The sequence below is a fragment of the Phytophthora sojae genome (genome assembly GCF_000149755.1).
Source record: "Phytophthora sojae unplaced genomic scaffold PHYSOscaffold_3, whole genome shotgun sequence".
In the NCBI taxonomy this organism is placed as follows: Eukaryota; Oomycota; class Peronosporomycetes; order Peronosporales; family Peronosporaceae; genus Phytophthora; species Phytophthora sojae.
Genome location: NW_009258117.1, coordinates 547,742 through 558,033, shown reverse-complemented (window position 1 = coordinate 558,033; position 10,292 = coordinate 547,742). Strand labels below are relative to the sequence as shown.

At 49.5% G+C, this 10,292-nt stretch overlaps 3 protein-coding genes across 3 annotated transcripts in view; 2 read left to right on the top strand and 1 right to left on the bottom strand.

Moving 5' to 3' along the window:
* PHYSODRAFT_492468 (hypothetical protein) overlaps nt 1-1,425 on the top strand; it is a gene marked incomplete at both ends in the record, with an annotated part of 2,548 nt that extends 1,123 nt beyond the window's left edge. Inside the window, 3 exons of the mRNA XM_009523689.1 lie at nt 52-221; nt 271-422; nt 502-1,425. Of these exons, the coding sequence (XP_009521984.1) occupies nt 52-221; nt 271-422; nt 502-1,425 (1,246 nt within the window). The remainder of the gene's footprint in view (nt 1-51; nt 222-270; nt 423-501) is intronic.
* Nucleotides 1,426-3,079: 1,654 nt separating this feature from the next.
* PHYSODRAFT_496471 (hypothetical protein) lies at nt 3,080-4,366 on the top strand (the record flags this gene model as incomplete). The annotated part of the gene is made up of 2 exons (XM_009523688.1): nt 3,080-3,552; nt 3,781-4,366. The coding sequence occupies 2 exons, from the start codon at nt 3,080-3,082 to the stop codon at nt 4,364-4,366; spliced, it is 1,059 nt and encodes a 352-aa protein (XP_009521983.1).
* Nucleotides 4,367-8,854: 4,488 nt separating this feature from the next.
* Nucleotides 8,855-9,211, bottom strand: PHYSODRAFT_327562 (hypothetical protein; the record flags this gene model as incomplete). Its single annotated transcript, XM_009523687.1, has 1 exon — nt 8,855-9,211. The coding sequence occupies one exon, from the start codon at nt 9,209-9,211 to the stop codon at nt 8,855-8,857; it is 357 nt and encodes a 118-aa protein (XP_009521982.1).
* Between the last annotated feature and the right edge of the window lie 1,081 nt (nt 9,212-10,292).

Below are 10,292 nucleotides of genomic sequence, written 5' to 3'. Positions count from 1 at the left end.
GGCTGGGGCAGTGCATGCAGTTTGCTGATGGTCGTGTGGCGTATGTTGTAGACTTCACCCCAAGATTTGGACTGTGAAGAATCTTCCGTCTGATTGCTTCAAGCTGATTCCGTGCCGTGCGCCGCTGGGTGGCGTGGTGGTCTTGTCAGCGAACGCCTTCCTGTACTTTAACCAGACACAGTTCCACGGACTCGCCACCAACGTCTTGCGCGAGCAAGACGGTGAACCAGTCGGTGTTCCCCCTTAGCGATGCCGTCTACGAGACTCCAGACCACGAGATGGCGCAGCTCAATATCGTGCTCTATGACTGCCAGTTCGAGTACTTGCACGAGAAGGAAGTTTTGCTGACCATGCCGAATGGGGACGCGTATGTGCTATCTCTTCCGTACGAAGACAGGTCTGTACGGTTTTGGAGGAGCATCGTCCAGCCGGAACGCGTCGTTATCACTGCGAATGCTTCGCTCTGGCATTCAAGCGCATTGACTGTGCGTGAACGAAGAGAAGAAGACGCTGTTTGTGGGCTCACGGTCAGGCGACTCAGTCCTGTATGCATTGGATCAGAAGAAACTTACTAGTGCTGGAGGCGAAGCTTCGAAGCTGCAGGAAGACGAGGAGATGCTGATAAAGGAGGAGGTGGTTAAAGAAGAAGTGACCGCTGAGGTGAAGGCCGAGCCTGCTGAAGAAGAGGAGGAAGACGAAGATGATTTGTTCCTGTGTGGTGCAGCGCCTACGAAAGAAGAGCCCACGACAAGTGGTTCTACGGAGGCTGTGAATGGTACAAATGGATCCGCTGTCAAGAAAGAGGAGAACGGGCACGCTGTTGAAGAAGAAAGCGGTCCGTACGATTATGTGCTCCACCAGATTGATGTGCTTCCAAGCATCGGGCAGATCACGTCGATTGAGCTGAGCATTGAGAACAATGCGGACTCGAATGAGAAGCGCGAGGAGCTTGTTATTAGTGGCGGATACGAGCACAGCGGAGCTATCTCAGTGCTACACAATGGACTGCGTCCGATCGTCGGTACGGAAGCTGAGTTGAACGGCTGCCGAGCAATGTGGACAGTGTCGTCTTCGCTTCCTTCTGCGACAAAGAGCTCCGATGGTCGCAGCTACAATGCGTACCTGATTTTGAGTGTTGCTCATAGAACGATGGTGTTGCGAACTGGAGAAGGCATGGAGCCCCCAGACGGGATGTTGTGCAGCGTGATGGCGATGCCACTAAGGATGCCCATGCGCTGCAGCTTCTGCTTGGCGGCCTCGTCCATCTTGACGAAGCCCTGCTCTCGTGGCGACTCCAGCAGCGCGCTGTCCTGGATACTGCCTCGGAGGGACCCTTGCATCTCGACACTGTTGTTAGAAATCTGCTTAGGGGTCTCGGGGTCGACCCCAGGCGTGAGCTTCTACACCACTAAGTCCACCGCGTAGACGATCAAAATCCCAACGCCCAGGCAAACCGTTGCGGCGAGCCACGACTGGCCGTCGAGTGTGTCGCCACTGTTCACTTCGGGTTGGAAGGCGGAGTTGAACTCGAGCACGGAGAAGCCGAAGAGGATGACGAGGGACATGAACACCGTGACTCCACCGGAGACGCTGAGCGTCGTCGACAGCGCCATGGGAGTGGCCAAGCGGAGCGTGCGCGGGCTGCAGACGACCAAGCCGCCCACCACGGTGGCGAACGCTGCCGCGAGGTTGAGCTGGAACGCGGTCGCGATGTAGTTGTCACCGCCTGAGCTCATAGTGTGACTTGGTCTTGCTCTGGGAGAGCACGTTCTTGAATGGAGGAAGCGGTCATCAGGCTCGAGACCGCACTGAAGTGTATCGTCGCCTCGAAACCACGTGCCATCCACACATCCGTCCTGGCTGTAGTAACTAAAAGGCGCAGTGGTAATGCTCCAAGTTGATTCAAGTGGCCCGAAAGGACCAGCTACAGGCGTTATGCACAGCGCTTTCTTTCGTGTGTATCGGGGTGATATCTCGGCCGCAACTGGCCATCAGGTGGGTGCGAGAGCTCTGCCTATTAGCCGCCTCGTAGAGAGCAGCGCGAGCTAAGTGACTTGAAGAACTTTCTCTAAGGCAGCTTGGTGATGACACGGGAAGCAGAGGCCACTATGTAAGCCCTGGGGATGAGTTCTCTCAATTGTGTTCGTCACTGGCCAATGCAGCCAGCAACAAGCAACAAGGGTGTGGTTGAGTTGCAGGCGCCACCAAGATCAGCCACTTGTCAGTTTTTCGAGGACCACCCTGGGTAACGAGCTGGCTATGAATGGCGAGTCCGGAAGCCCATTTTAGCTGCACATACTGCTATTTCCCCGTTGAACAGCATCGAAGACGAGGTTCTTGGCATCTAGCTATTTACAGCAAGAGGACAGTGCTGCATATTTTTGACTGCACCTCCAGTGATTTCACAGTCATTTGACCTCGGTCGACCGCGCTTCGAGGCAACGAGAGTCGGATTCGACCATCCGTTCAGGCATCAGTGACGAAAGCAGCTTTTGTCGGCATGGGTAGCGCTTCAGATCCCGACAACATGCAGCCTCCACTAGCTTCGAAGAGGGTTGAGCCGAACATCAAACCGATAATCGCTCCCGCTCGTACGCCCGAGCTCAAATCAGAGGTCAGCGCACGCCGGCTGAGCAGAACTCCACCATTGGCGACACCAGAGCGACGGCCTTCGATTCGTCAGAGCGCGTTTGTTCGAGGCACGAAGCGCCTCGTTCGTCGGTACTACGCGTGGAAAAGCACCCACCAGTATTTGGGGCGATACACCGTCGACAAGCTGCTGGCCTTTGAGGAGTACCAACGCGTTGCCAGCCCCCTGCGAGTCTTCGCCGTCATCGCGCTAACGCCTCTCCCCGGTTTGTTGGCCATCGTGTTGATTGCAGCGATCCCTCTCGAGAGCCCCCTGAAGGGGGTAAGCGCGAACGCCAGCTACTTCGTGCAGTCGGCTCTCGCGTACACCGTCATGACCCTCAGTTTGCTCTTCTTCATCCGCGGTGCGCTTCAGCTACCCCAAAGCGTCTACTCTCACCGCCAGTGCTTCTCAATCGGATTATTGACTGCGGGTGGCAACGAGCTTGCCATGGTCGGTCTGTCGATTATTTGGGCGTTCCCTTTGCCGTTCCGTGACTTCGTCGGGATCCCAACATTCTTCACACTGCTGACAGCCACCCACGTTTGGACACTGAGGTCGAGGCTGCGTCACTACTACCGGAAGATGATCAGGTACATCCCTCTCGTGTGTGCGCAGGCCTCCACGCTCTTCATTTTCCAGGGGTTGGAGATATTGTTCGCCAATGTCCCTCAAGAAGCCCAAGGCGTGATCACCGTCACGTTTCCGCTTCTGCGCGCGTTCATGAAGCGGATGATCTGGACCTTCGCAGACTGCCTAGACGACATCAGCACGGACGTGACGGTCTGTGTCGTGGAGATTTTCGGCTCACTTTTCCAAAATGTCTGCGTGCAGAACGCGCGATCGCCTGCAATCGGTGCGCTTATCATCATCGTCGACTTCGCCCAAGCGCTTTTGGAGGTGTACATGTATCTCAACCACAAGTTCATAGTGGACGGGTCTTGCGCTATGACCACCGCCGTACGCATTGTCGAGAGCTCGCTGTACCCCACCGTGCTAGCTTCCACAGCAGCCACCGACCGATCAAAGCCTGATCCAAATGAAGCAGCACTGGACATCTCGCACAAGGGCAACTCCAAGATGTTGTCCTTCGAGGAAGCCTTCCCTCAACCCAAGATGACCAACGTCACTTTGCCCAAACGGAAGTCTAGAATTCTGGCAGGAACCCAGATGGTGGACCTGGGGTCAGTGAACCCTGCTGTAGTGACCGCAGACCCGACTGCCGGTAGGCCTCCACTCATCTCCCCAGCCTCGGTAGCTGGAGGCAAATCGACACGAAGAGCGTCCGTGGACGACATCGATATCACACACCGAGAAAACGCAAAGCTCCTGAAGCAAACGCTGCAACTTTTGTTCTCTTCCGAAGTGCTGGTCTTCGCTGAGTTTGCTGAGTTCTCGTGCTCTGTGGTATATGGGCTCTACACGATCACGCTCTACCACATGCCGTACGCCAAGTACAACCTGTCGTTCATTGGATTGAGCGAGAAACAGTTTTGGAAATCAGTGGGCAATACCGCCGTTTACTGTGTTCTTGAAGGATTTACGCTGCTGTTCCTCTTCACACTCATGCGCGGAAAGTATGGCATATCGACTTTGCACCAGCTCGCTTTCGTTCTGGAAAAGTATTGGATGAGCGTGCAAGGCAAAATGTGCGGCAGCCTCTCGCTGATTTTCATCCTCAACACCGTTCATCATGGTACGCACAGGTTCTTGATGAATAGCTTTTTTCCGTACTAACGTTACTTCATTTTCTTTTGCATGAAAACTGCTTAGGCATGGATCTGTCGTTGGAGTTCAACTGGGAAAAAGTGCTAAACGGCACAACAGAAGCTTAATTAACTCTACCACCCGCGCAACTAGAAAGTGAAATGAATAGTAGTCGTTCAGATCAACTATTGCTACTAGCATAATGCTGTCAAGAGCCACCGTTCATGAGCCGTAGGGCTTTTATTGTCGACAGATCTATAAGCTGTGGCATTGAAATTTTGACCATGTAAGTACATACAAAATCCGTGGATACGTATGGACTCCTGTTTTTTTTATTCACAGGTCGAAGACCTGTGCTTGGCCCCGGCAAAAAACTTGTAACTTTCCAAAACTGGGTACCAAACCGGGTCTCTCTTTCTTAATTGTAATGTTTAAACTAATATCTGCCGGAATCGGGTACCCGTCGATAACTGCTAAGATTTATGCGCATTATTTACCAAAGGTTGATACTAATCGTTTTATTATTTACCAAAACCGGCATCAAACACTTACGGACGTTCCAGTACACTGCGTCATGGCTTCGCTGAAGGCGTATCAATTTGCGCCATAATCGACCAAGCTTAGCTGAAGATGACCAACATGACTTGTCTAGGTGCAGGCTGCATTTTTTTACATGTCAATTTGCTCAATACCCAATCACTCCTAGCCGAAGATGGCCAACCTCGTGTCTGTCGCCAAACCAATCAGCTCAACTCGACAGTGACACGAGCATCGTTCGTTTCAACAAGACTTTTTTTCCCTGCGTTGAAGCACCCACTTCCAAGGAATTGGCCCATTAGCGTATTTCTCATTCCGCAACTTACCCCCCCCCCAGCCCTCAAGTTAAAAGTTTGTTTGTTTGTTTTGTTTTTGAATTGAGGATCATTATTGTCACTTAGCTATAATAACATCCTCAAGTGAAAAGGTCAAGATCAACGCACCATGCGTCTCTCCTTCGTCCCGCAACTGTAGCTTTCTCGTCTGATCGTTAGCACAGAAAGAGACGCGCTATTAAGAAGTCAGATGCAACACCTTAGCTAGCCAGGCAACTCGCGCTATTAAAAGTGTAATGCAATTTGATTATCAGATCGTTAGCACATAACATAGTACAAAAATGAGCACGGTATACCTTACCTGCAAAATGAATGAAATAGCTCTCTCGTTGCTGGCGCCAACGCAGCCATTGGAGATGACCAGGGTGTTATGTCACCGATGGCCTCATCAGACCAGGCAACCTCAATTGGTGACTTTCGGTTCCTGAGAACCCACCACGATAAAGAAGAGCGGGGCTTGCTGGTTACCAGCCTCACAAAAGGTTTGGCTCAAACATCATTTCCGTATCGATACACTTCGATGTGTGCACCTATTTGTTCAATTACGCATTCTCGGGCAGATGCTGCGGCTGCGAAGCAGGCGCAGTAGATGCCCTCGTTAGAGTCAACTAAAGCGTTGGGCTGGTAGTGCCTTTTTAAAGGATTAAAAACTATACAACTTTGTGATTTACTCAATTATTATCCGTTATCATCGTCCATGAAACTATTCTATGTCGACCTGTGTACCCTCCCGGAGCAATGCCTATTATTCACAGGCCGGCAGAAATGTTTTGTAACTTACCGAAACCGGGTATCTTCTATCTGAAAGAGAGTACTGGTTAACCTAATCAATTATATCGAATAGCTACGAATGGCTACAAGTATTACTCTGCAGCTCAGCGGTTGTTTGCTAACTTTCACACAAAATCCTAAGGCTACCACTAAAAGCTATGATGCTATACTCAATTCTGTGCCAAGGATTTCACGACTACACTATGCTGCGAGTCCGCTGAAGCATACTTTATCACTGGGCAGCTCTTGTCAATATCTCGTGCTATCATGTCGGCTAGCTCGAGCTACGTAAGCTGTACACCTCAAATGTTGAAAGCTTAGTACATCGTCTCACATTATACGCGTTCGCCAAACATGGAACGGATTATAGGTGACATTCTGGCCCATAACGAGCTCTGTTTCGGATGTAGACGATGCGATGAGTTGCGTAAATTAAATTAAAGAGAGAGAGAGCGATCTATCGTCCTGGTGGATGAGCAATTTCCGAACTGCAACTCAATCGGAGGGGGGATTATCGCTCGATTATGGTTCGTGCCCACGGTAGGGCTGCTCACGATAGAGCGTTTGGTTCGTGCCCACGATAGGGCGTGGTCAGGCGGGTATCGATTTACCGCGCTGCAGCGAATCGAAAAGTAAGCTCGACCTACTCCGACTCGTGGCCTCGTGCTCTGGTTCTAATGACTACCTATCCACCTAACTAACTAACTGCTAAGGTTGGTTTCCTTGGATCTCGTTGCAACTGGAAATAAGGTTATCCATTTAGGACTAACCCGCCATGCCGCTCATTTTGTGAAACTCTGACGATTGCTACTAAGGCTTCGCGGGGGCTGGGATAGCTCGTTCATACTTGTCTAATCCGCTTTGCAAGCTACTTCGGTGCGGCGCACATGCTGCGCACCAGTCACTCTCTGGATACTTAGATACTTGCCCCATTCAATATGATAATGGCATCAAAATTTATAGCAGCAGGGTTGCGTGCTTCAGCCCTGTTGGGGGAATGAGCACATCTCTTTCCGTGTAAAATTGTTTTGGACTACATACATCACTTTGTGAATCTATCTGCGAATATCGGTATCTATCCAGGGTGCACTTCAACTTGAGTATCCTTAGCTTCCGGTTAAGCTTCGATGTACCAATATATCAATTACGTATACAGCTGTGCCAGCTGAAGCCTATCATCATGTGAAACCTCATGAATGGTTTCGAACAATGAGCTACCAAAAATCTGCGTGCTTTTGACGATCTGCAATAGCTCTCTCTCTCTCTCTCTCTCTCTCTCTCTCTCTCTCTCTCTCTCTCTCTCTCTCTCTAAGTTTCCAGTTTCCAGGCCAAAATGAGACACTAGTCGTCCTCAGTATCTTCTTGATGTAGTTCAACCAGGGCTTCGCATTAACCACCTTTTGAGCTGTACCACTACAGGTAATACGGATGAATGGTGTGCATTATTATAGTAGCATGCTGCACAGAAATAGACAGGGTGTGTAGTAATACAGTACTACAGTAGTAGATACAGCAGTAGTCTAATGAGCTCCCAAAGATTTACTAGGATAAACTATAGTATCCACATAAGTGCGATTCACAGCTAGTAAGTACGAATTGAGAACTGACCGGATACGATTGATCTCGGAATCAAGTCGGCGGAGTTGGAAGTAGATGGATGCTGCTTTGTAGTTTGCTGTTATACTGTTGTGTAGTCTACTGTAGAGTCGTGTGCATTTCGTAGAGAACTATAATGAATGAAAGTATAGGATGGAGCGCGTTTCGGTGGTTCGATATCTCGGTCGACAGCAGGAGTCCTATTCAAGCCCATTGCATGCTAAAGTGTTGGGATTCAATGCCATTTCCGGCCACTCTACGTTCTGGTAGACATGGCCCCGTCTGTATTACGACCGTAATAATACAAACTACGACTATAGTATGCAGCTAATACATAAGCCAGATAGTGGTGCACCCAGTAGCAATACAGTAGGCATGGGGTGTTGTATTAATACCGTATTGAGCATTACCACTTAATGCGAAGCCTTGAGTTCAACACCCAATATACTCGACTTAGTCGACTGTCAGCAAACGATTTATTTAGCAACTATTCATTCTTGCCAGCAACGTTATCGTGCTACTGTAATGTTCATCAATTAATTTCTGAACCCTTATTAATAGAAATGGCTCCAAGTCGGGTTCGCATACAAGACTAACTTGCGATTTGAACATGTTTCGCTGAGGTCGAGCCATTAATGCTGGTAAATACCAGTTACACAGGTCAACTTTCGATTAATTCGACCTGTGTACTCTCCCGGAGCGACCTATTCACAGGTCGAAGAGCTGTGCTTAGCCGGCAGAAAATTTTTGTAGCTTTCCAAAACCGGGTACCTAACTGGGTCTTTCTTTCTTAATGACCAGGGTGTTATGTCACCGATGGCCTAATCAGACCAGGCAACCTCAATTGGGGGCTTTCGGTTCCTGAGAACCCACAACGATAAAGAAGAGCGCGGCTTGCTGGTTACCAGCCTCACAAAAGGTTTGGCTCAAACATCATTTCTGTACCAGTACACTTCGATGTGCGCAACTATTTGTTCAATTACGCATTCCGGGGCAGAAGCTGCGGCTGCGAAGCAGGCACAGTAGATACCCACGTTAGAACCAACTAGAGAGTTGGGCTGGTATCTAGTGTTTTTAAGAATTAAAAACAGTATAAGTTTGTGATTTACTCAATTATTATCCGTTATCATCGTCCATGAAACTATTCTATGTCGACCTGAGTACCCTCCCGGAGCAACGCTCCGGGTTGCCTATTAAAACTGCGAATCAATGCCTATATCTTGTAGACTTTTGCAGCAAAACCACCGAGATCGGAGGCGGTCTGAACAACCCAGTCCGATTACCGCGACACAGGCCACTTGTAGATTCGGTGGTTGTATCTGTAATCCACAAACATTTGCGCAATGCGTTTGTTCTTCAGAGTCTTCGGTCCAATTATCTGCACCAGCCAGTCCAACTTGATTTTGTCCCACTGCTTGAACATAACATCCCTGAATTGATTGTTCTTCACCATTTCCTTGAGCGTCGCCTTGGAGTACGCGCTGAGGACGCCGTTCGCAAAGTCCTTGGAGACATCTCTAAACCCAAGCAGCTTCTTGTAGTCAAGCCGTTTCTTGAAGTCGAAGGCGCGGTCTTCATCCTGCCTTCTTGTAACTCCGCAAATGCCTCCGACTCTGGCTTTCAGACGGCACTGCATCCTCTTGGTGTGTCGGGCTCGCGTTATCCAGTTCCGCAAGGCCAAAGGCAGCATGGCAGTGCACCACGAGAATGACTGCAACCAGCAGCAACACGTGGCCTAGACACATGAGTGTTTTTGCTTGGATTCTAGGTGCTTGAGCTCTAGGGGTGGAATTCGATAATCAGGGCACTCTCAGAGGGTGTCACATCCTTCCAGCCCGCCGATGAAGATCTTGCCGGTTCTGTGCATTACGCTACAAGCGCATGCTTCACGCTATCGTGCGGTACCACTCAGAGATAAGCATCGTTGTTAGCAGGAAGGGACTGTACTGGTGAGAAACCTGCTGTACTTGATGGAATTTGCAGACCAAGTCTGTATTAGGTATCGTAGTCATTATTGTGAAAACCGATTAGTTTGTCCTGCTAGTAAAGCGCCACTAACAGAGGGTTTGGAGTCTGCTAAATCGGGGATGTCTCAATTATAATCGGAGTATAAATCGTTCATCGGTCTCATAATTATGTTCAGCCTAGCAATTTCGATCAGCATGCATGTACTTCGGCCGGAGACTCGCCAAGTCCAGCGGCAACACCGCGTCGCCTGGATATCTCCGCTTCATGTATTATAGGGTGCGGCTTTTCGTGCTTAGTTCTGATGTTAGTGTTGTAGCCTTGACTACCTAGCCAAGAGCGACTGCAGCAATTGTTGTCTGGCGGCTGATTTAGCCTACAAGAAGCGAATGCTGGTTGCACATCGGACATTCCGTCTGAATAGCAAGCAAACCAGCCGGCTCTGGCTTAATCGGCCGATTAGCAAATGCAAATCCGACTCATATGCTCTGACTCTGTATATCGTCCTTGGTTTTAATCTTGAGTACAAATCGAGGTACCCCAGTCTAATTAGGAGGTCGAATTTATCAAATCGGTGGTCGTCGGTCACATTAAGCCACTAAATCGGCGGATTAACAACCCGACAAGACATTCTATTCGGTTTTCACAATAGATGAAGCTCTCTCAATACTTCTTGTATCGGATAGCGTACCTCTAAGGCGCTTATACCTGGAACATTGATACCGCAATTTATACAGTTAGCACAAGTCGAT